The 26,635-nt window shown below is 38.3% G+C and overlaps 1 protein-coding gene across 31 annotated transcripts in view; it reads left to right on the top strand.

Moving 5' to 3' along the window:
• Positions 1–26,635, top strand: part of BBX (BBX high mobility group box domain containing) — a 245,408-nt gene that overhangs the window by 205,879 nt on the left and 12,894 nt on the right. For 27 of the 31 annotated variants that reach the window (XM_074332334.1, XM_074332388.1, XM_074332428.1 and 24 more), the window contains 6 exons: positions 4,703–5,711; positions 6,710–6,848; positions 10,185–10,333; positions 17,865–17,954; positions 18,999–19,019; positions 19,328–19,387. In XM_074332334.1, coding sequence (XP_074188435.1) covers positions 4,703–5,711; positions 6,710–6,848; positions 10,185–10,333; positions 17,865–17,954; positions 18,999–19,019; positions 19,328–19,387 — 1,468 coding nt within the window. The remainder of the gene's footprint in view (positions 1–4,702; positions 5,712–6,709; positions 6,849–10,184; positions 10,334–17,864; positions 17,955–18,998; positions 19,020–19,327; positions 19,388–26,635) is intronic. The other 4 variants (XM_074332456.1, XM_074332450.1, XM_074332350.1 and 1 more) reach the window with 3 other exon arrangements.

The following is a 26,635-nucleotide window of genomic DNA, read 5'->3' as shown; positions in this document are numbered from 1 at the left end:
CAGAACTGAGCTTAATTATGTGTTTTATAAGAGTTGCTTCTTGAAAGACAACTGATTTACAATCTTCCTGAATCTAATTTTGTTGTATATGCTTTTTTTTCCTTCCAACTATAGAATCATTCAACCCAACAATGAAAAATTAAAGGAGTTAGCCTACCAGGGTTGTGATGTGCTATTAGTGATACCAGTATGAATATCACTACTGCTAATAGCAAACATTTATTCTATATGGCATAAGGCCCCAGAGGGATGGTTGTCACAATACATTATTCTTGCTTTGTTCCAAGCACTGGTTTAAGATTTGTACCTGTGCAACTCATTGAACCTCACAGTATTCCTAAGGCAAATACTTTCAACCACCTTGTTTCATCGGTTGGGAAACCAAGACACAGAAATATTCAGAGAAAAGGCTTGTCAGTCTGCAGTCCTACACAATCTGGCTCTAGAATCGCTGCATTTTGAGACTGCCTTTCAATACAGAACTTCTCACATCTACGAGTGATGGCATCTTCCAAGAGTTATTACACCCATAGCTGTTTCCAGATTCTTCTGTTTAGAAGATTAATTCCTAGAAACTTGCAAGTTTTTCCTATTAATATTATTTTTGAACTCACAGAAAAAAGATAAAACTGCAAATTATCAAAGTCTCTGAAAAAAGTCACTGTCAAATGCACTAACCCAGAGTCTGTTTGCCCTGCGTGCTGGCTTATATCCCAGGTACCTGTAGACTGCCTTTCCTGGTCCTGTGTCCCAATTGCCAGCTGATTTTAGCCAGTGGGAGACACTGGCCAGGGATTAAGGAATGGGAGGAAGAGAGAGGCCGGGTGGTGCAGAGAAGGAATGAGGAGGGGTGCGGGTGGGGGTACAGCAAAGGCAGCATCTCTTTTATGCATCCAGCTCCCTCCAGACAGGCCCATCGTGGTTCCGTCTTCCACAGGATCCAGCCCCTGTGCTCCAGTAACACTTCTTCCCCCATATGTACCTCTTGTGGCTTTTTGCTGTGGCTAATCCCTGGGTTAACTCACCCGTTCCTATTTGGATGTCTTCATTCTTCATGACCTGTGTAGCCAACTTATGCCCTTGTCTAGACATGCCTAAGTTGTTTCTGTCTGCCTAGTCAGACCCTGACTGATGCACAAGCCATCTTCATTTTCTATTTGGTATGATTATAAAATAGGCTGAGAACGCTGTTGGCATACTTATCCAGATTTCAGCAAGACTTTTGACAGTTTTATGTCCTCATGAACAAAATGGGGGGAATTTAGACTGGATTGTGAATTCTTGGATTATTAAAGATTTTTGATGTTCAAATCAACTTGATGAGAGGGTTGACTTTCCTAGAGGTTTGCCAGAAGGCTCTGTCGTTGGCCATGTCCTACTCAACATTATTACCAAAGATTTGGACGAAGACATAAAAAGCCGCTTTATCAAATGTGTCCATAACACAAAGCTGAAAGGTAATTGAATTCAAATTTTGAAAGGATAAACTTCATAAGGAAAATCTTGCATCTAGGTACAAAAAAATATAAAGACAGAATGGGAGGGGCCAAGCTTCCCAACATATTATTATGTGGGTAAAGAAATCCAGGATTTTAATTGACCACAAGCCCAACAAGTCAGAAATGTGATCTGTTTTTCAAAGGTGGGGTGCGGATTTGTCTTTGGGGCCCATTCGAAGATTCATGTCCCTGTCAACTGACAAATAGTTCCACTTCTCATCTGGAGTATTCCAGAAAGGCTAGGAGCTTTATCTAAGAAAGACATTGCTAAATGGACGCCTCAGTGTTCCCCAACCCTTGTAAAGCTTTATGCCATTTGCACATTGTATTCAAACACATCTGTTCACCTTTGTCTCACGACAGTCTGGTGGAGGACGTGCTGTCGTACTGTTACCCCATTTCTCGGCCTCTGTTTCCTCAGATGAGTTCAAGTCTAAGCTACATAGCTCACTGTGGCCTTAGGCAAGTAAGATATGGTACTTGGTGACAAACCTAGCTCATTTCAATAAAGCCTGTTCTTACTTCGGAACACCATACTGCATCTAGGTAAGAGCGATCCAACTTGTAAAAGGTCGGGAAGCCTTTACGTGGGATAAGCGGTCTAAGGAACCTGGAACGTCATGCCAGGAGAAGAGATTTGTGGGAACGTAAAGTCTGTCTTCCAGGATTTGAAAGTCTATTCCATGCGAGAAAGAGTGGATTAATTTTTGTGGCTTCAGGGAACAACTAGGACTGAGAGGGTGATAGATTTTTGCTCGATATTTCAAAAATTTCAAACAGGACTGCCTTCTGTGGTCACTGCTTTTGTACAAAAAGCTGGATAACAACTGTAAGGAATATAGTAGTAACATGAATTCCTACGCTGAGAAACATGTTGAATTAGAACTTCTTGAGTGACACCCAACTCTGAGAGTCTGATTTGTGTGTTTGGGGTTTTGGTTAGTGAGATTTGTAGTTTTTGATTAGGAGTTATTTGTTTTATTTTTATAGTTTCACTTCCAAGAACATAATTGTTTTTCTTGTAATTTAGGATTAACATACTCTATTTGTGAAAAAACTTCTAAGAGCCTGAAACAGGGAAGTAAAGCATGACTAGTGCTCAGTGTAATTAACTTCACAAGAAATATTATGCTATTTCCTGGAATATGTCCCAAAGTGAACATCTGCATTTGTTCCATTTCATTCCTAACTGTAGAATCCTATCGGGTGATGAGGAAAATCATTTTGAAATACATTGAAGCAAAGAAGAGTTTGCAAAGTTACTAGGTTTGCTAAGATGAACTTGTGCAAATGCAAATTATTGGCATGTCACTGTAACAACCAGCGCCTCGATGGTAAAAGTTCCCTAAAATGACTTATTAAAGGCCACCAGAGTGATGGTGATTGAAAAACCATAAAATTACCTTGAGGATTCCTTTCTAGCCTTCTTTCCAGAACTAGTGTAGCTTCTTTCCTCACATTGGAATAGTTACATTAATGAAAGGCTCCGATTATTGAGAATGGAAAATAAAAAGTATTGCAAAATTGATACAAAAAAACAGCAAATCTCCCATGAAGCAGAGAAGATTAAATGTATTTGTGTTTCAGAATTAAGATAACATTTTGCTTTGATCTTAATTTCTTGTTAGACTTAATAAAGGGAAGTTCTTAGTCTTCATAACTACTTGCTGAGATCTAAAAGTTAACTTACATGATTTCCTGAAAAAGCTTTGTTGCAAACCCATAATATTTCAGATCTTCCCTATCAATAATCTGAAGGGCTAGATACTCTTGTCATGTTTATTAAAAAAAAACTTGTACTGTCTGCCCCACCCGCACTCCTCCAATTTCTTCCCAGACTTACTAATCATAATTCTCATGGAAGAATTTGAGAGGCAGTTGAAAGTACTAAGGGGAAAAAAATGAGATAAAAGAGCATATGATATTTAATTTAATGTATTATATGATCCATTTAAAAATTTAATTTGAAAAAGGAATTTTACAGATGTTAACAATTGGTGATAGTTTGCCATTTGAAAGAAATTGCCATTTCTGAGAAAAATGGTGATTTTTCTCATAAAACACATCAGTTGTCCATTCATGTACTTGACGTGGGGGCTTAGGAAGCTCCAGTACTCTTTTTCCTCTAAGTTGCTTAATGCAAAGTAGATAAAATGAGTAATGTTTAAGAATTCTTGTGCTGCCCTGCATGGTAAGTGTCTCCTTAGTGTCCTATATGTGAAATTTGGGGAGTTTAAAAACTTAACCAAATTGCTGCCAGGTGTTTTTTTGGTATTCACAATTTTTCCGATTTTAGGAAAACAATACAGTATATGTATCTTACACTGTGCAATTAATTCCCCCAGTGCATGTTCATATGCACAAAGATTCTGATAGCAAAAGCATATGAATAGTCATATTAAGTGAGATAAATTAAAATATTAAGTGGTTTCACATTGGTTCTGGTCAGAATTTGCAGCCAAGTACTCATTTGGATGAGATTGAGTTTGCCACCAAATGAGTTTAAAAATCGAAACCAAACAAACAAACAAAACCACCACCACGTAGTTTTCAGAGCTTTTGTGATCTTCGAGTTATTAATATCTGCATTTGTGGACCGATAAAGATTTGTTCATTAACCAAAACCTTCTGTAGTAGTTTATTGAATCAAGTGGGTAGGTGGAAATGATTACTGTTTTTCTCATTTTCCCCAAGAAAAAAGGAAGGGCAAACATCTGAACAGAGTTTGGAAATGATTTACTGAGTACTGCTATAAATATATTGTTAGACCTCACAGAATCCTCTGAGACAACTGTTCTTACCATTTTTATTTTACAAAGGCAACGAAGGAGTAAGACGACTCATTCTAGGACAGAGTTAACAAGTCACAAAACTAAGACTCAAACTCAGGTCTTTCAACTCTGGATCCCATCCTCCTTTAATCAAGTCATGTTTTCATAGGAAAAGCTTCTGGTGAAGCTGGAAAATGAGAATTCGGTATACGCTTCTCTAGAGTTTAACGAATATATCATGATGCCTAAAACCTTTTATTAATTTGAATCATTTAAGTTAGGTTGGCAGAAGTGGACGGATTATTGTAAAATTTGAAATTTGTTTCATTTTTTAAAAGGGATATCATTTAAAAGTTTAAAGCTCATGTCGAGTATGGGTGGAATAATAAGGATACTTTTTGTTGTTCTTTCATTTTTGTTTTAACTGTATAGATGTGTCTGGCATCAGAGGGGATGAAAATGGAAGAATCCAAGCTAATAAAAGCAAAAGACTCAGATGGTGGAAGAATTAAAGAATTGGAGAAGGCAAAGGAAGAAAGAGAAATAAAAATGGAGAAAACGGATGAAGCCAGGTTACAGAAGGAAGCAGAATTTGAAAAATCAGCAAAGGAACATGCAGGAGATGCTAAGAAATTAAGAAGCTTTGAGGAGCTGCGGATGGATGATGTAATGGCTATAAAAATGGAAGATCCCAAAGAAACTAAAAAGGAAGAAATAGACGAAGATCAAAAATGTAGTCACTTCCCTGATTTTTCTTACTCTGCCAGCAGCAAGATAATAATAAGCGATGTTCCCAGTAGAAAGGATCACATGTGCCATCCTCATGGAATTATGATCATTGAGGATCCCACAGCACTAAACAAACCAGAAAAGCTAAAAAAGAAAAAGAAGAAGAGCAAAGTGGATCGACATGGCAATGATAAATCCACCCCCAAGAAGACTTGCAAAAAGAGGCAGTCCTCAGAGTCTGACATCGAGAGTGTCATATACACCATTGAAGCTGTTGCAAAGGGAGACTGGGGCATTGAAAAACTTGGAGAAACCCCCCGCAAGAAGGTCCGCACATCCTCCAGTGGCAAGGGAAGCATTTTGGATGCCAAGGCGCCAAAGAAAAAAGTGAAATCAAGAGAGAAGAAAATGTCCAAGGAGAAATCCTCAGACACCACCAAAGAGTCAAGACCTCCAGATTTCATCAGTGTTTCTGCCAGCAAGAACATGTCTGGTGAGGTGCCAGAGGGTATAAAAGCAGAACAGTTGACCCCCACAGAGGATGCACTACCACCCAACCTGTCAGCACAGACCAAGACTGAGGACGGCGACTGTCCCAGAAAAATAGAGACTTGTGGCTCCCGGAAATCCGAGAGGTCTTGCAAAGGTGCTCTTTATAAAACCCTGGTGTCTGAGGGCATGCTCACCTCTCTGCGAGCCAATGTGGACCGAGGTGAGTGATGTCTACAAATCTGAAAAGAAAGTGGACATCTCGCAGAATTTCTCCTTTAGACCTATTGAAAAGAACCACCATAAAGAACAACATGGTATCGAAATCATATATGTTCGTGCAGTTCTTTATGGTTTATAGATCATAAACATTTGTCATCTTACCCACGTGTTTTCTAGTGCCGTTGAGGAGAGTTTGTATTCATTTAGTAGGTAGTCTTGTATGTAGTAAAGTAATTAGAACTTTTTTTTTACCGATGTGGACTGGCTTTTTGTTTTGAAGGATCAGTATTACATGTTTGGAGCTCTTAGTCTGGTTTTTAAAACCAATGGAGAGAATTTCCTGACTCAAGGAGATGTGTTTGGCAGAATCTTGACCTGTAGGCTCCAGAAGCAAATAACTTACGTATCCTTCTCCATTAGGTGATCAGAACTATAACTGAAGTGAAGGCTCTTTAAAACATAATAGTATCCAGAAGCCAGTTAACGGTATACCTTTATTTCATAGAGTGTTCCATATAATTCATCTATTTTAAAATACAGCATCTGGCTGGAGGATTGCCTTATGCCAAACTAAATTCCCACTAGAGATGTGTGAATAATAGGTCTAACAAGCCTGAATGAAGATCCTTGCAAGTACATAGTTCTCCAGGGATGTCATTCCAATAAATCTTGGGTAATTAGAATCAATAGTGCCCCCAGCACAGGCTCCCACACATTAGGCTGAATCTGTAATGGAAAAGTTAGCAGTAGTTGGTCTGTCTCTGGAGTCGCACAATACCTGTTGAATTATCACAACTTATCTCAGAGGCTGTAAGTCCCTTTCTTACGTGTTCTGTTGTTGAGTGTGGTCCATCATGAATCACTGAGTTCTCTGAAATAGTTATCAGTAGCCTCGTGCCAATGATACCTAAGGGGTCAAGAGGTCACGTGCGAAGCAACTAAAATGATTTCCCTCCCATCCCAATATACCAACTATATCCTCTCTCTCGAATGTCGTAGGGAAACGAAGCTCAGGAAAAGGAAACTCTTCTGATCATGAAGGGTGTTGGAATGAAGAAAGCTGGACATTTAACCAGAGTGGGACCAGTGGGAGCAAGAAGTTCAAGAAGACAAAGCCAAAGGAAGACTCCCTCCTTGGGTAAGTATTGCACTGCAGACCCCATGTGTGGCAGGGTTTTCACGGCAAACAGAAATCTCTGCTTATTCCTTGAGTATTCATGCAGCACTTAACTACAGTCTTAGTACATACATGAGGAATACAAATCAAGTGTGTCACATGATTCCTGCTATTAACATGGTTGTGAAAGTGACAGTATCATTCCCATTTTAAGTATCAGACTTAGGGCCCGAATTTGAATTGAAGTCCACCCTGTATTATTGGTGTGACATTGTTAAGTCCTTTAATATCGTCAGGACACATTTTCCCGTCTGAAGTCGACGGTGGATATTATGTAATTTTGTAAGTATATTTACATTTTGCTCATTTTACACACTGTATATACTTCTTATACTTTAGTGATTCTAAAGGCATGTGCATGTTTGTAAAATAATAACAGCTGAAATGTAAGGTGTAAAATCATGTTTCTACCTCTAACCTTGTTTTGTTTAAACAAGGTTCTATTGCTCTAAAATGAAAATATTAGATTGAATATTCTCCTGGTACAGAGAATATTCAGTAATTAATTATACATTGAAATGCAGTATCAGGCAATAGCATCCATCATGATAAAATCATTAAGAATTATTTCATGTTTTATGTACTGCCAGACTCTTAATACCAATCTTAATATGAAGCGTTTTGCAAGTTAAGTTAGGAGATCCAGTACTTTATATTGATGAGGAGAGCACCTGAATATTCAATTGTACTGTTTTGAAAATCCTTTGAGATTTCCCTTAGCCCAATTTGAAAAGAACACACTGAACAGAAATAAATACATTCTTTTATTTTCCGTATTTTTTCATAAGTATGTTTTAAGATATGCAAATGTTATGCATTAGGAATATTGTATTTGGTTTATTCATAAATATTTGCATTTCTGTTTGTGGAATAATACATTTTTGTTTGGATGTTACAGTGCTTCAAAGTCTGGCTAATTCTAAGGCTCTAGGTCATCCCAAAGTGGGAGGTAGAAAATAATTTCTCATGTTGATGATTCCTCAAGATTGTTTATATATCGAGATGATACATTTATAATTTTATACATTTTCTTTCAAATATTTTTACAAGTCCAGAGTAGTTTGGATTAGTTTTGCTTACATTATGCTTCAGTAAATGACGTGAAAATCCTCATTTCAAATCCTATCATTTGAAATGATACTTTCAAATGCAGAACTTCCTAAAAAAGTGACCACTGAGCGTCAGGACCAGTGGTTTCTATCTCCTGGAACTCCCGGCGCTCTGACGACAAGAGAGAAGCAGGTCTCGGTGCAGACAGTGTGAAGTCCTAGGGGAATAAAGCAGGCAGGAGGGTTCCCCACCAGAAAGTTCTGTGATGCTTCCATTAGAAACCACTGAAGCTGTGAGAGAGAGGTTTTCACCAGTCGTCCTTGAGGAACAGGAATAGTGAAGCAATCTTTTGAAAATCTGTCCCTGAAAAGAGATTGCTGTGTGGGTTGTTTTTGTTTTTGTTTGTTTTTTAAATCATTTCTAAGGAGCCATATGTATATAAATGGGAGTGTGGTATTCTACAAGCTTAAATCAAGAGTGAAAAAAAGGTCTTGCCTCATTTCTCCACTTTAAATAATAGCCTGTCACGTTCAGACTATGTGAGTTTGCCTTGTTTAGAACATGCTGACATAGTACCTGAGCAGTGAGAGATGCCAGTTCTTGTCAGTCTGCTCTGGGATGTCTAAATGAGCATTTTAAACCTTTTTATTGCAGAAAATGTGCTACCTGTTTAGTTAACTGTAGCCAAGAAAAATTCACTCAGTATTGGCAGTTCTAATTTTATAGGCTTATCCAAGAAAAAGTAAAGGTGATTATTCTAGTTGCCAAAAGGAAAAAGAGTCCCAAGGGACCTTAGGAGTTACATCTTGCATTTTCATATTTTTCTTTTGGTTATTCAGAGTATCTGGAAAATATCATGGCTTATAGATAGCTTTCTGATACATCTGATTAGGATCAGATAGTAAGTGATTTCCCATTAGTATGCACATTTTTCTAAAATTTTTTAATGAGGAATATTGGGGAACACTGTTTTTCCAGCTCCAAGTCAAGTCATTGTCCTTTAATCTAGCTGTGGAGGGCACAGCTCAGCTCCAAGTCCTGTCACCGTTTTCAATCTAGTTGCAGGGTCGCAACCCACCATCCCATGTGGGAATCGAACTGGCAATCTTGTTGTTAAGAGCACACGCTGTATCCAACCAAGCCATCCGGATGCCTCAGTATACACATTTTTGTAACTGACGTTGACACACTATTTTATTAAGGGAGAAGCATCACCCCCATTCCCCACCCTTTGCAGCTTTGATAGAATTTAGTAATGGCCTTTTTCTCTTGACCATTCTGACATTTATCCGACTGACTGATCTCTGCTCCCCAACTCTTCTTCATTCCTCCAAAAGTGAGAACACTTTTAGGTGGGCACATCTCAAGTACCTCCCTTGGGTAGCAGCCTAACACATTAGCTTCTTATAAGTTGCCAGTCAGAGCTGCTCTCCTCCCAGGACGCCATCCATTTTCCATCTACCTAGCACAGCGATTCTCCTGCAGCTTCTCCCGTCTGTTTGGGTTGCATCTGAGTTAATAAGTCTCACTATAAATGAAAGCCAGTAACCAGGCTCGGATCCAGCAGGCATGCTGCCATTGCTGTATGAGGGCCATAGAGACAGTCAAAAGCAGCCCAAGGATTTTCCAACTTCGCTGGTGGCATTTGTGAAGTGACTTGTGGTTTGTGTTAAAGCAGTGTCGCTTCTCTGCCAGTGAAAAAAACTAGCTTTTTTCACTGAGTGTCTTATCCTCATCCTGGTCAACTCTCCAGAATGTTTTTCTAATATTCAAAATATTTGAGTTCTCTTTGTGTGTGTGTATGTTTTAAAGTACTTATCAATAAATACTTCTTTAAAAAAACCAATCTTACCAAATTAGCAACATACCATATTACCAGTAAGCTTGCCAATATAGGTACATATGGTATATATGAGTTTTTAGAGTGAGGTCCTTGTCTGGATAGACTATGCTTTATGTTGAACGTAATGAAAACTTCCCATGCCAGTGGAGAGAATGGCAAATTCTATACTTCAAAAATATTCGGCCATTTTAAATAATGTTTCTGTTTTTCTAAGGTAATAGGATAATGTGCTATGTGAATTTACTAAGAAAATTATTTTGGTAAATTGCCTCAAGCATTTCTGAAAAGATGTTTTTTGTCCAGACCGTTTTCAAAAGAAACATCTTAAAATATATCTTGTATCATTTTTCTGTGTAAATATTTATCTCATGTGCTGATTGATTACACCCCTTCTCTTTTATTAGCTCAGCAAAGCTGGATGAAGAATTTGAAAAAAAATTCAACAGCCTCCCTCAATATAGTCCTGTTACATTTGACCGGAAGTGTGTACCTGTCCCAAGAAAAAAGAAGAAGACTGGAAACATGCCCTCAGAACTGACTAAAACCAGCAAAGGTGAGATGTGTGCTCTGCATTCCTGCAGGGTGGTCAGAATCTCAACTGAACTCTCTTCGAAGCTTCTACAACGCCTGTTAGATGTGTAAGCGGATTTCTATTGAGGCAGTGGCAAGTTGGAATTTGAGGTTGCTTTCCAAGATTATCCTGGCTCCTGCCTCACTTGTCTCTCCTTTCTTTCCTTCCGAATTCTCCTCAGCCTCTGTCCTTAGGCATCCCAACCTATACATTTGCCCTTAAACGTGTAACTTTTTTGGAAGTATTACGCATGGGCTTTGACTTTCTGCTCTCCAGAATTCTAATTTGGAAATGAGCTTTTCTTGAGCAAAACCTGCTGGCTGAGTCTAATTTTTCTGTTCCCTGTGTCTGCAACAGGTTGGACTCTAGGACTATAAAATCATTCTTTTTGCCTCGTAAGCTAACTGCATTCTTTACTGACAGTATGAATGAAATGAAAATAAAATTCCTCATAATACTCTGGCAATTTTTTTTATTCGTTTTGTTAAATTTAGAAAAATACTGTGTTCAGCATGTTCATTTTCAAGAATATCAGATTCTCCCCTTTGTATATTAGGGAAGCTTTTAAAATTCGTCAGGGGCACCACTGGTCCAGAGGGGGAGCTTTAAAGACAGGGGTGCATGTTCAGTGGTCTCAACACCTGGAACCACTGTTACATTTGTGAGACGCAAGGGCTGGGGTCCTAAACATCCTAACCTGCTGAGGACGTTCAGGCACAACGAAGAAGGGTTGTCCTACCCAAAATGCCAACACTATTCCCGTTGAGAAACTTGTCTCCTAATTTTACTTTAGGTCTGAAGATTGATTGGTGAGCAAAACTTACTCTAGTTTTCCACACGGATGAGAAAATCTTTATTCTAGGTTAGCTCTCCTGTAAGGACAGTCAGTGGAGAGATGAAGAACTGATCTGGCCGAGCTTTTGTTGCTTGTAGGGTCAGATTCTGAGCAGGATTTGATGGAAGAGTTCTTGTAGTTACTCTGCAGAACTGGTGGCCTGTTGTCTGCTTTATGTCAATCAGATTAATTCCCTTGCGTGTATTTGGATGAGTGGGTGGGTGGTGGGTGGATGGATGGATGGATACAATACGATATATGTATATATAACATATAAATCTTGCTAAATTCTAGCAATTGTGGATAATGACCATAGATAAGTTAATGAAGAGAAATAATTTCATAGATTTTGAGGGAATATTTAAGGTATATGTCTAGGGAAACTTACGGCTTTTTTGAAGAAACCTAAACCTTTTTGCCTCAAGACCTCAAAACCTCTTTGTGCACTGGACCTGAAGCAGCTGAGGAGGGTCACTTTGAGAGCTGTATCTCAAGATAACTCTGAAAGGCTGAAGAAAATCCCCCCTTTGTGATTAAAGGCAGAGGGGAATGTAAAAGTGATTTTAGCTTAGTTTTCCTCTGTGGTTAATAAAAACAAGTCTCGGAAATACAGAACTAAAAAAGAAATGTTGCATCACCAAGTTTGCTCATCTGGGAAAATAAAATAGGATTGTATCACAATCTTCCAAGAAAGGTGGACAGAAATCCAGTAGCTTTGTTGACAGGTAGGTACCGGTAGCTGAACACCATAACGGATCGATTACCAAAGGCAGTGGTAATCGCCATGCCCTAGAGATGTTTAGGAATAAGCAACGCTATGAGCCCAACGATGCCAGGTCTCTTGAGTTCCCGTAATTCTTGGATTTAAAGTTGCTGATGAATACCCGACAAGCCAATAACATGGAACTTGATTGATTGATGTGCAGGATGTATCTTCCTCCTCCACCGCTGTAGTTTGAGACATTCATTTTAGAGCTCTGAAGATGGCTGAATTATCTATCAAGAAATGTAACAATAGATTTATTTTTGCAAAGCTGTAAAATCCCCTCATGTTAGGATCTATTTTCATGAGAACTTCTCTTGGGTCTTAGTTGTTTGTTTCTTTCTCTCCTAGCTAAGATTAACAGTAGTTCTTTTGATGTGAAATAGCTTTCTGGAGCTTTGGATTATATTTCATACATCATCTTAACTCTTCCCTTATGCCTCTCAAGCCACAAAGTCGCTGGTTCTTACACAGTATTGTTAGTAATTATGCAGGTGGGCAGTCTTTCAAGACTTTAGAGTTTGCTCTGCATTCCAACTCATGGAGCAAAATTTAATTAATGCAAAGCAGAAATTAATATATTCTCTATTTAGCAAACTAAAGAAATAGTATTTGTGACTGATTGTAATTTGGCATTAGCAACACCACTATACTATCCTACAAGTTATTAACGAAATGATCATACCAGCTGTGCTTGTAATTGCCAGATCTTTAGAGGATAGAGGAGATTGTTTCCTTAGACTCTAGCCCTTTGCATCTTTTCATAATGAGTCCTTCACAGCACAAACTGTGTCTGGGATCATTAGTTCATTAGTAAAAGAGCATGTGTCCATAGGAAACCTCATTTTCCTCCAGCAATTCACCATTTAGCTATATTTTATTTTCTCCTACATTTGTTATTCAGCGTTCATTATATTTCTTTTCTGCCTTATACTAGGTACTTTTTTAGCTTCTGCAGGTTATATAAAACGTATAGAATTTTTGTGAAATGTAATTTCTGGAGGAAACGATTATGGATGCATTTATAGAGTTATATATCTCAGAATCAGTATTTGATTGGGTTTACACTTCTATTTTCTCAATGGTCTCCTTATTTATATTTGTGTTTCCAAGTAGTCTCTTTCCCTTTCTCACTGACCCCTCCATTCTTTCTGCCCTGTCCCTATGTCTATCTAATAGGTATTGTCAGAAACTAATAACATAAAAGGATGAAAATAACTAAATGCCACCTTCTCCAACTGGGCTCAGGCTACATTATAGCAGAGAAAACACAGTGACTTGGGAATAGAATTTCCCTTTGCTTCTAAAAGAATAAATTATTTACTAAATTATAATCCATCTAACTCACAGTGCAGTTCAGCTGAAATAGCCCAGGCCTCCATGTTTCTGGTTTATCTCTCACAGCTACTTGTATATATTCAAATGGAAGCCTTAAATTATAAGTCTAAATTTAAGTGTAACTTCGTAAGAGATTTGTTTTGACACATTATTTTAAGTATACTGTTAATGTCTGAAGCAGTTTTTACAAAAGTGTCAGATGTCAAGAGTGCTCTGCAAAATAGTAATTTTCAAACGATGTAGGGTCATGGAGGAAAAGTTAATTGAGTTCAATTTAGAGTGTTTAAATTATGCCCCCATTTGACCCTTGACTTCACTTTTCCTCCTTTATCTTTCCTATCTTCTCACATTGTTGGTCTTGCTCATGTTTTTCCAATCCACATTTCTACTTTGAGATGGGAATTTCAGATTGTTAAGGATTTGAGTTTTTAAAAATCACAATGGTAATAAAAGAGGCAGGTTTACAAAATTCAAGCTTGAGGACAGAATCCCCTGTTTGGGATTGAGACAACCTGAAGATACTTCCAGAGTTAAAGAACTGAGATCTGCAATTAACCAGGCTAGCCTTTCCTGTCAGGAAAGTTACAGCTCCCAGGTTGGGCAGAACTCAGTATTTTGTCCTATAACTAACTGTCTGAGAGGCTTCATTGCCACCAGACATTTTCAGGAATGTGGTGACAGCAAAGTGTACCTAACATAATCCTGAGTCCCTGAATAAGGCATGCAAGTCCAGCCAGTGGGGTGGCTCCTTCCCCTTGATGAATTCTAATGTGATTGTGGCTGTTTCACGCAAAATTTTGTGCAGGTCAGCAGATCCACCTGCCCAGCAGCTGGGAGCACTTGGCTATAAGTTATTTCAAAAGAATTTATGTTTCATTGATTATTCATTACTTATGTGTCCATTACAAAAATGACAGCCTCGTTTTAGAATAAAACCTCTGCTCTTTTTTGTACCTTGAAAACGTGAAACCGTAGAAACTGGGCATAAGCCACCACATTGGTGTTATGCCTAACAGTTTGTTTCTTATGGCAATTCTAAAGAGCAAGGTTCACTTAAGTCACCTTACCTGCTGACCTTGAAGTATCATACCAGACTAACACTGAACTGGCTCCTGTGTCACTATAGCTTTTCATCCCCCGCCAAAAAAAAAGTCTATTTTTCAGCAAACCATAAACATTAATGTTTGGAAAGGTTATTGTTAATGTATCTATGGCATCCCTCTTATTGTCTCAGAGTATTTGTCTCTGCTATATTCTCCCCAGCTGTGAAGTTGATGTGCAGAGGAGATTGATACCTTCAAATACAGGCCATCCTGCCCCGAAACATCCTAAGCTAGGTTGCATGCCAGCAACAAGTGATTTTGTCGTAAAGAAGCGAAAGCTGATGCACGCTTCACAAGAAATGTACTAGGAAGACGAGGGACAGGAGGGGAGGGAATCTTGAGGCGTTATTTTAATAAAAAACAGTTGCGAAGATTCTGTGCTTTCTGAATAATTCCTTCAAAACTCTTTTTCTCTGCTTTTCACTTCCTACCTTCTTTTCCCTGCATGGTGTATCAATATTAATAATTAAGGAAGAAATATTGGTAAATTTCTGTATATTTGCTATCATTACCAATTTTGACTTTATTTTCTTTAGACAAAACATCCAACTTACTGGTGGGCAGAAAACAAATTGTTCATTTCTTGACTCTAAAATTGCTGCTTTTCAGTGACTACAATTACATCTTATTTGTTACTCCTTTAAGTTTCTCACTTTCTTTTTAATCTGAAGTTGTTTACTTAGATTTGTTTTATAGCTATAGTTTGGGGTGGTTAGGAGCAAGGAAGTTTCCAAGTAAAAGTTTACAGTAGTTACTCTGTGTATTTAAACTATTTTGGATGTTCTTTTTTCATGTAAAATTGACAAGCTCTGTCTTTAGCTTTGTCCTTAAAAGATTGTACTTTTTGATTTCATTGAGTATGGTTGTGTTTGAAAATATGTATCCTTTTCTTTTTTCCTAACCCATTGCATACATCAGTCAGTTTGCTTCTGTGAACCACTGTCTTATCCCGCTGTCCTCATACACTGATAAATACAGAAATTATTCTCCCTATGAGACAATTCCTAATTAATTATTTTCCTACAGGTAAATTATTAGGGTCCTTATTTGTGGTCCTGAAAAGTCTTCAAATTGTTTTTCTTTTTTCTGCTGCTCCTTTCTGTGATTGCCTATGTCCCTTTTATCCAGGTGCACTAGCCCGCAGTTTGTTGGTTTATGTAAAATATGTATGAGGCAGCAATTGTAAATGGATTATAGAGAATACCTGTAATATTAGTATAGTATGTACACATGATATATTGTCTTCGTATTTGTTAATTTTCTTTCCCTATTGCTCACTTTTTAAAAAAAAGAAAGCCAACAAGAGTCATTTTCTATTTCTATTTCCAACCCAAAGCAGTCAATTCAGAAGTATTTGCTATTGGTTATTTAGAAGGATGCCATGATGTAGTCATCAAAAAACACTTGCACAACTTTATGTTATCAGTAATAACAGCAACAACTGTCATTTCTTGAGCTCTTACTTTGTGCCAAGCAGGGTTTTAGAACTTTATTTGTTGATGCAACAAATATCAAAAACAAGTCATTTGCTAAGTACCATTCTAGACATGCAGAATATATCTGTGATTGAAAACAAAGAACCCTGCTGCCATGGAAGTTACATTATGGTGGGGGTACCGGACGATATACAAGCCTAAACAATAAACAAAGTGTGTAACGTATTAGAAGGTGAGAAGTGCTATGGAAAAAAAGAATAAGTTTGATGGAACAACTAAGCAAAAGATTAACAAGGAAGGAGAAGACTTGAACATTATATACCACTTAGACCTAATATATTTATATGGAACACTCCATCCAACAATAGCAGAATATACATTCTTCTCAAGCACACATGCAACAGTCTCTAGAATGTACCATATACTAATCCATAAAACAAACCAATACATTTAAAAAGATTGAAATAATTCAGATTATGCTCTGCCTGCAGTGGGATACAATTAAAATTCAACAGCCAGAAAAAATTGGGAAACTCATAAATGTGTGGAAATTAAACAACACACTCTAAATAACCAATGAACCAAAGAAGAAATCAATAGGGAAATCAGGCAGTCCTTTGAGATGAATAAAAATGAAAATACAACATACCAAAATTTATGGAATACAGCTAAGACAATGCTTAGAGAGAAGTTTATAGCTATAAATGCATATTAAGAAAGATCTCAAATCAATAGCCTAATCTTCTACCTCGAGACACTATAAAAGAACAAATAAAACCTAAAAGAAGTAGATGATAGGAAATAATAAAATTTAGAGAGGAAATTAATGAAATGAAATTAATTTAAAAATAGCCAAACAATAGAGAAAATCAATGAAGCCAAAAGCTGGTTCTTTAAAAAGAACAACAAATTTGAGAAATATAGCTAGAATGACCAAGAAAAAAAAGAAAACTCAAATAAAAGAAATACTATGAACAATTAATATGCCAATAAATTAGATAACCGACATGAAGTAGATAATTCTTGAAAAGACACAAACTACTGAAACTGACTTAAGAAAAAGGAGACAATCTGAATAAACCTGTACTAGTAAAGAGACTAAATTCAGTAATCAAAAAACTACCAGAAAAAGAAAGCTCAGGCCCAGATGATTTCACCACTGAATTCTACCAACCATTTAAAGAAGAAATTAATACCAGGTAGGTGGGTAGATGCAGCAGGGGCAGTTAAAAGAGCTTCTAACTTTTTTAATCCTCACATCAAACCTATATCTTCGGCACTATTATTATTCCCACTTCAAGATGAGGAAACAGAAGTTATGTGAAATAGTTAAGTCAACACCATGTAGGATTATCAGCAAAGTACAGAAATAACCTGCTTTGGGGAGGTCAGCGCTGCTGTTGGCATTTCTGATGGGTGACTGAAAAGTCTCACTTTTCTTTATCTGAGAAAACTATATCTTTATCAGAAGATACCATCTGAGGCTTCTTTGCCTCCTCCCTCTCCACCAGAAAAAAAGTTTTTTGGCCAATATTTTTCTCTTTTTCAATCACTTTTTTCTTCCTAGTGTATCCTCCGAAAAGGCTAGAAAGCTATCTAATGCTATCAGGCCCACCATTGTCCTGAAAGTGCTGTCCTTGTGAAATCAGTTTCTGAGGAGAGTTGAAATGCTCACGCCATCCTTTTCTTCACGATATTTAGGAATTTAAAGTAAAATCTTCTTTATTACAGACTACAGCTACTCTGCTGTTCTTGTTGTCTGTCTCTAGTCTCTAAATCTGCAGTTTCTGCTGAGGGAGCTGTAGTCCTAATGGAGGCTTCTGCCCAATACATTTCAAAGGAAAATCTCCCTGCTTTTATCTAAGCCTAAAGAAGGCTGAGCACTACTAGTTCAATGAGGAACGAGGCAAGATATTTCTTGTGGCTCGATTCGCTTATTCCGCAGGTGGGAGGAGGGTGTAGTTATTTAGAAACACACAGTATTGTTTTATGGAACATTGTGGATTTAAAAATATATGTATATTAATATCGCCTGTAGGTCCTTTCCAGTCTCAGAAAAAGAACTTATTCCACAAAATTGTCAGCAAATATAAGCACAAAAAGGAGAAGCCTAATGTTCCAGACAAAGGTATTGGTGCCTTCCGTCCTCCATTAAGGGTTCTTGGTCACCTCCCTTGTGAATTCATCTTTGAGTAATGCTTCTGCCACCGCCTTGGCCTTGTCCTGCCTGTTGCTTGCTTTCGTGTCCTAAGCTCCTCATGCAGGCATGTTCATTATTTCTAGATTTCACAGCTAATTACAAAGAGAGATCTCTTTCACTTAGATTTTTATTTAAAGCCCGTATTTGTCTCTTATTTTCAGAGTTCCACATGAAATCCCCAATTGCTTTTCCTCATCTACATTTTGGTGCATCTTGCAATTTGTCTTCTTAAGCTCTTCTCCACTAATTTTCTTTGACTATTCTTGTTTTTGTCAAGTTTGGCAGCCTTCATACCAGGACCACATTTTCCTACCTCCCGAAACCTTGCCAGTTTCATGTTCATACGAAAGTCCACAGTTTCTATCCTTTTCTCTGATGCTGGTGGATTCTTGTTGAGGAGGATTCCACTTCTGAGTCATAACTTCTCTCTTTTTTTGTTTTTCCCATCTCTGTACCTCATCATTTGCCAGACTCTCTTCTTCGTACCTCCTTCAGCCACAAAACTGGTATTTCCAGAGGTCACTAGAGATGTATTGCTCTCTACTCTCCCTTTGCTCTGAACATCTGTCTCATTGTTAGGATCTTGATGGGTGCTTGAACCTCTTCAGGGCTCATCTCATAGTTCAGAACTCTTACTCGTCTTTCACATAAAAGAGAAATCTCCCCATCTGCTTCAGTACAGCCACACATCCTGGGAGTCAGGCTTTCTTTAGCATCTCCCTGCATGTTAGTGTCGTGAGTACCATGAGCCTGTCATCCGATGCCCATTTGCATCCCACTTGCATGGCCAGATGTGAAGCCTGTCATGTTTCTGGAATGAGGCTTTAAATGCAGCTGTCTTCCATGTGTGGACATACTGCCTACATGTTCCTGTATGTAAACTTGTACTTAATTTGGGTTTTATTTTCACCCCCACTTGGGCCTCTTAGTTTTGTTCTGTGTATTAATATTTTTTTCCCCCTTTGCTTCCAGTGGAAAAACATCACTCTTTAGGTAAAATGTCAGCTTTCATCATTCCTTTTATTTGAGCTTCAGATTTTCTTGATTAAAATCATGGAAATTATCCAACAATGTATTTCATAAAAGGCAAATTTGTTTATTTTTAATCCATTTCCTTATATAGCCTAAGTATTTTAGTTGGCAGATGCAGTTTTGAGAATTAAACAGTTGAAATAAAATTCTGCTTCATTTGTGTGATAATGCTTTTTATTTAAGTTGTTTTGCATATCGTCTTATTTTTATAGTGTATGTATTTATAGTAGGAGTAGAGTTTCACTTTCCTTTTCTGTCATTGTTTTTAGGAAGTGGGGATAAATGGTCAAACAAGCAATTCTTCTTGGATGCCATTCACCCTACAGAAGGTAAAAGAAGCAATATTCACTGCATCATTTCAGGTTGTGCTGAAAATGGCATGATTTTTATAGGTTTAAAAATGGTGTCGTTTATATAGGTGCAACCAACATCGTTAATCCAAAGTGTTCGTAATCAGATTATTTTAAATTTTCAAATCAAAAATGATACATTTTAGACCCTGCTAAGGGTCTAGCAGTGTGTCATGTGGAGTTTAATTTGTCAGAGGGGAATTTGTAACTTTCGAGCCACATTAACTAGATTTTTCATAGTTATACTTAACATTGGGGTTCACGTTGCAGGCAGATGCTTTGGGGAGTCAGAATCAGCCTGCTCAGGGCCGTGAGGGTTGGCTGGGTGTGGGCAGGCCTGCGGAAATGGGTGCTGACCTGAACATTTCCTAACCCCCTTTCAGTACCTCTAAGTATGTTCAAGAGAATGGCCCTGAGGCATGTATACGAATAGCCAAAGAAAAGTCCTGAATTGACTAGTACAATGTTGTAGGTCCCAGGTGCTGATTTTATTTCAAAATGCCTCGCAATCATATTTATTTGTGATGTTATCTAATTTCTGTTGAATATTGACCCTGAGGTGAACACTCATTTCTGTGATGGTTAACGGGCCATCCTTCCCTTCTTCCCATTGAGTCCCTTTTTTCTGTTGTAGATATTTTTAAAGAGCTGACCATTTCTGTAGTGCTAAATTAGGAATTGGTTAATTTGAAAACTATAAGGGATCTTCAGAGTTCGTCTCGTTCAGCCCCTTTGATTTCCTTATGGCCAGAAAGGGTAATTTAAGGAACCCTTTCTTAAATTACCCTTTCTGGCCATAAGGAAATCAAGGGAGTCTATTTTTCTTGACTCCCAAATACACTCTCATCCCTTTACTGAAAAGGAGGACAAAAATTAAAATGCACATTTATAGCCTAAGTCGTTTATCAAGAATACTCACGTTTCAAAGGTATTTATCAAAAAATATTTAAATTTGAGTTCATTGTATACACAGAATTTTTCTGTTGGGTAGGCACAGGTCGCCTGAGCCTCATGTCTGCTTTCCTGTGGTTTCCTTTTACAGAAAATGCCAGCAGTATATCTGTTTTCTGACCTGTTATTTCACATTAATAACCTCTATGTGGAGTATTATTTCTACACTTAGCTGGCAAAACAAAATATGAATTGTGTGCTGCTCTCAGCATTAAATCCTGACATCCCAAAATTGATATGCATTAGCTCTTGTGTATTTTAAAAATATATTCTACCCAGATTTGATAAATGGAAGGCACTGATGGACTGTAAGAGGAATCCAAATGAGGTTTTCAGGAGCGTGTTACATTTTTCTTGAAATGATACTGTTCCAAATATTTTGTTTTTTAAACAATGAAACCCTTCCTCATATAAAATGAGATACCGTGGTATGTGCAGTGTAGTAGAAAGAATAAATTAAGTAGGAATTAAGATCTGGGTGCTAGTCTCAGATCTGCCACTAACGAGCTTTTTTCAGTAGGACAAATTGTTTAACTTCACTGGGATTCACCCTCCATGTTGGTACTAAGTGTGTATGTGATACCATGTAGGTATTTAGGGGTGGGGCGAATGGTGAGATGTAGTAATACATGAACCGTAAATTTCATTTCCCCTCTAATACTTGATGATTGTGTATTATTGTGATATGCTGAAAGTACGACAGTCTGAAGCCCTAATTTTCTGCCCTTTGGGGGGCAGAAAAACAAGTCAATTTTGAGTTTTCTAGGCTGTCCCAAAGGTTTAGTTGGAAATAGAGTTATCATTGGTGATATTTAATTATATTTATTATTAATATGTATGGAACAAAACTTTGCAGAACATGCACTGAAAATTGCATGTCCTTTAGAGTACTAATTCATTTTACATGGCCAGGAAAAAAAGAATCAGTTTCAGCATTGGAAATAGTCAGTAATTTAAAGTGACATTTTTTTGTGACTTATTTTTATACCATCCCCTACATTTACTTGTTCTGGTGGTAACTATGTGCTTTGTGAATTACCTAAGCTCTTTACTTCATCCTCCCTCTCACCTGTGGCCACATCACTGCTTATTCAAACTTTACCTTCAGCGTATAAATATATAAGGACAGAAAATGAAACCATATTCAGGATAATTTTAACATGTGTAGGCCACCGTAGGCAAAGGTTAGACAGGAGCTGTGTGCAGCTGATGTCTATAATAGAAATGTTGATTCAATTGAGGCGATGCAGCTGTGAGCTGTTCCTGACTTCTGTTAAAGTGAATAGCTTAAAGTTCACTATGCTTTCTTTACACCACCCCAAGTATAATTGGCTTGCAACGCGTATTTTTTTCAAAATATCAGAAATCTTTAGGTGTTTGGTAATCACGTCTGAGATTTAAATGCTAAGCTTGTAATCTGTTTTAAGCATTTTGCCCCGTGCTTTTAAAATTCAAAATCGCTAAACCATTTCTTGAAACTTTGGCAGATCAGAAGTAAAAGATTGCCTGTAACCTTGAATTAGAGGCAAAATTTTCAGATAAACCAAGATGACCTACCTATGCCACTGTGTTTATCTTTCCACCAAGTTAGGGTGCCATATGATCACGCGTACACGAGATAGAAGTTTCTAATTGTAATAATAATGATGGTAATTAATACTTAATGTTACTGTGGGGGCAGAGCCCCAGAAAGTAGTTTCCAGGCTCTCGGCCTCACATAGACAGGTGCTGGCTCAGGTAGTAAATGGCCATCAACTGTGATTGGATGGCCATCAGCTGTGGCTAGTTCGCTGTCAGCTGTAACCAGTGAGCCATTGGCCACTAATATAACTGCTGTGGCTACGCTAGCAGAAAATGGGGGCTAGCAAGAAGATGGTGGCTGAGCCTGTAAGCAGCGCAATGAGGGTTGAGAATTGTGTGGCTGCTGCTTCCTGTGTCTCCAACCCAGCCGCCAGCAAGAATATAGTGGTATGATTCCCCTATCTATGGCTCCGTGGGTGTTCCTTTTTGGCCTCACCATATCCTGCATTCTTGTATGGGGAGCGGGAGCAGAGACCCCGCAGGCCTCCCTGCACGACAGTTACATTATAGTTTCCAAAGGACTTGCACATATATTTTTGGCGCAAACTAATCTTGACAGCAGCCCCAGTGAATTGAGAAGGGCTCATTAGCCCCAAATACATGATAAGGAATTGAAGCCTGACCAACATAATCAGGAAGGGGAAAAACCAGCACTCTTTCCCCTAAAGCACATTGGCCACTAGAGTTTCAGTGTTTCAGTCATATCTGTAGATGGTCCTCATTTGACTCAGATGTTGAAATTATAAATCCTATAAGGGGAAAAAAACACACCCCATAAACCTCAGACTAGTAATCTCCATAAGATTAATTTATTTACAGTATATAAATCTAATTGCATGGGAGAAAATCTGGTTTATAGTTAGATTTTCAAACATAATCCATGGCGCTCAAGGTAACTTGACCTCTTTTCTCAAGTTTAAAATAGTTGCCGTATAACTTCAGCAAGGTCTCCCAGGATCTTAGATAAGGTTCATTCATTTGATTCTTTCTCCTGTTCCACTCAGCATCTGACTGCATTTTCAGCTCACGGGAGACCAACCAAAGGCAATGAGATTCCGGATGTGGCTATAAGTAATTTGAGTGCAAGCTTGCTTCCTCTGGTTGGAATGTGAATTCATGACTGGAGCACTCTAGTGGTCTCCTGGGGAACAATACAAAGCACTTTCTCCACATTTGGGGAGCACGGCTTGGAAAACAAGAATGTCTTATTGCCACATTCCTAATGTTGCTCCAGGAGCATGCGCATGTTACCCCTCTCAGATGACACGCTCCAAGTGTGTTATGATTATCGTGGAGTGTAAAAACTTGCCCTGTGGACTTGTTTTGCAGTGCTTGGGTAGGTTTTGTGTGTTCAATTACAAGCCAAAAGAGAAATGACTAATTTGTTTTTAGATGACAAAGACCTTTCTTTTCTCATACTTCCATTAGATTGTCGGGAGAAAAAAGGAACTGGCTTGCTGTCTTGGTACTCAACTTCTGGCCTTTTCCCTCTCTGAGCTTTTTCCATTTTCCTGTCCCTTACCAGCAGCACGTCTTCATTTGCTAATGTGCTGGACTCAGATCTCCTGTTCTAACAACTGCTTCTTTGACTTAGCGTTACCTGTCCTCCCCAACTCTTCTGTCATGGAGAGGGTCCTCCTGGAACACTGACCCTGACGGCTGTCTTCTGTCTAGGCCACCAGACAAGGCAGGATGTTCTGGGGGGAGGTCATTTTTACCTGCCTGGGTCATTTTTACCTTCTCGACTCCAGCAAAGTCATATTACTACGTACCCTTTTCAAATGTAGACCACCTGCAGGGCCAGGTTACTTCTTGATCTGACAGTAGGTTTAGAAGAGACGACCTCTAGGGAGGTGGCGTTGCTTCCTTTTCAGTGATTTATGAGAACTTCTAATGTATTCTCTCTTCTGCCTCTCTCACTTGGTCTGCAGCCTGATTTACTCTTTCACTGTCTCCCGGTACACCAACCTCTGGGACCTGTGATCACTGGTATCTGTTAGGAGGCCGCCCTTCCATCCCCTGGCTTCTTGTGTGCTGGTTTCTGAGCTTCCCCTAGTCCCAGTCTGCTTTCAGGCCCAACTTATACCTCCCATTTGCAATCCCTTTGTAGCCATCCCATGGCTTCTTACTGTGTTTTTACCAGTTCATCTGGCACACACAGGAAAAGGAGCAACCATTGAACAGAAATGAAATCATGTGAAAGCTCACCAAAAACGAAGGTAATAGACCTAGTCAAGGGAGAACTCTCCCTCAACCTTGAGTCTGGAGATGGCGGGGGACTTGTTTTTCCCTGGTCTGGACCCTATTCTAGGTTATGTGACAAAATGAAAAGAATTTCAGGGCTGAGTGGGTCCTTTAGAGCTAATCTAATCCAGTCTCCATCTTTACATGAAGAAACAGACCATGGTCCCACAGTTAGTAAATTAAAACGTCACGAGTAGAATCCAGGTCTGTCTATGACTATGTTATTTCTATTACCCCATGATCTTTGTGTTCCCAATCTACTGGGCCCCTTTCTGGGTGTCTATACCTTTTCTTTGATCCCCTTGGTTCTTTCTTCCCATAAGCAGTCTTCTAATGTAATACAGCCTTCATCTTTGGACCTCACCATGCCCTTACTTCCACCAGTTCTGGACTTTTTTGGAAAGAGAAAAGAGGGAAGAGACATGCTTTTTCTGGAAGGTACATCTATAGTGATCATATTGGAGGGGTGAATAAGATTCCTCTTGTAATCAAAAGGGACAACTGATGGATCTGGATAAGACAAGAGAACTTTTGAAGCTTGGGAATACCGATAGAGGTTATTTATTGCTCATTGAGAACTCAGATTTCAGCTGCTTTATACCTATCAGAGGCTTTGAATTTCAAGACTAATGCAGAGTCATCAAAAGTCTTTGAAGTGTTTCTAACCAAATTATGTTTTATTTTGCTTTTATGTAGCTTTTATTGAAGTTTAAACAAAAAAAATCTTAAAATATATACCATCACTGGCCTACATTAAGCTGAATATCGAAGTATAAATATTTTAAGACAGTTTGACCTGGGGATAGATCCATAACTTAAAAGGAGCCTTTTTCCTATTTTTTGATTATTTGCTTGAAAAGGTATTTGGGAACATTGTTAAATAGTTGCTTGCTTTTTAATAACAATTATGTTAAGCCTGTCCTGACATAGCCATCTCTTATGTAATATTGAGGTAAGGCCAAGCCCCAAATCATGTTATGATTTATACTTTACATCCTTTCTGTTGATGTAATTGAAATTATTTCCCACTTGTTTTGGAATAGGAATCAACCTTTTGAGGGCAAAGATATTATGAATTCATAGCCCTCCTTTCTCATTAACAGGCTAGATTAAAAATTTTAAATGAAAACTATTTATACCAAATGAAGTATTTATACCAGCAAGTCCATTTTTTTCACATCCTTACTCTCGCTCTGTTTTTTTCCTGTGATTACAGTCTTTTTCTTTTCTTCCTATGTTGTGTAGTCTTATTTCTAATGTCTACCTTCATATCTACCTTCTGATAAATACCTTCAGTTGTCCTCCACGTTTAGTTTGCTCAGTTTGTCATGTTAGACCCTGATTTCCGGAAGCACACTCCCCTCTTCTTTGTTAAAAACGATTTCTGTGCCTGCTTAAGAGATCAGATAGTTTAAAAATAGAAGGATGCCTCTTTTCCCTTCCCAAAAGCCCTTAGGCCTCTGGAATAAAAAAGTCCCAATCATGAAACTTGACAACATGTATATACTCCTAAATGTTTACTATACTCATATCTGCATATTGTCTTACTTTGAATTTAAGAGGGAGGTGAAGGGGGAAAGATCAGCTGCTAGAGAAATGAGTACATAAGAGAAGATACAAGCATCCCAACCTGTTTGAACCCAGAACAAGTCTTTGGTGGCAAGTGTATTAGGATATAAGTATGTACTATTAAATGATTTACTGATTAGAATTAGGGTTAGAATTAGGGTACCTAAAACTACCATTTCCAGGAGCCCTGCTGACATGTGCTACTTCATTAAATTATCTCACTAAGCACTTTCACCTGGTCCTAGAATTCAGCGAATAGGAGCGAGGTTCGTTATATGCCGTCCTCGCCAGTGTTTGTCAGGTCCTTACTGAGCAGTCAGGATGCACAAAGGAAGGTCAAGCCTCAGTTTTTTTTTCGGATCAATCCAAGCTGGTGACTGAAAGCAAATGTCTCCATGATAACTGTGAATTTAAGGAGCACATATTTATCTCCGTGTCCTCAGAAGAAGAGAAATTTCTTTTATCCTTTCCAGACCAGCTGGCCAAAAGGATCTCAGATAGGGACCCTGACCATGTGTAGAAATTGTGGTCAGTTGGGACATAATTATGCAGATTTTCATACACTGACCTACCCCCACCTCCCCCACCAACCTGTCAGAGCCAAACACTTAGAAAATGTTACTCCAGTGGCCTCTTGGTTCAGTAAGGGGTGGGGAGATAGGGGTGAGACATCTTAAGCCTTTGTATTTAATTTATCAAAGCAGATATAAAGAAATATATTAATCTAAAGAAAAGAATAAGTGAATGAACTAATCAGAAACAGTTTTGGAAACATGGAGGAAAAACTGTGAGGGATATAAATGATAAATGTCTAAGTTTTGCTTTGTCTTGTGCACCTGAAACTAATTAAAAAAAAAAAAAGTTTAGGCAATGTTTTATTTT

The sequence above is a fragment of the Rhinolophus sinicus genome, linkage group LG01 (assembly GCF_036562045.2).
Source record: "Rhinolophus sinicus isolate RSC01 linkage group LG01, ASM3656204v1, whole genome shotgun sequence".
Classification (NCBI taxonomy): Eukaryota; Metazoa; Chordata; class Mammalia; order Chiroptera; family Rhinolophidae; genus Rhinolophus; species Rhinolophus sinicus.
This window is presented reverse-complemented; position numbering and strand designations above follow the sequence as displayed.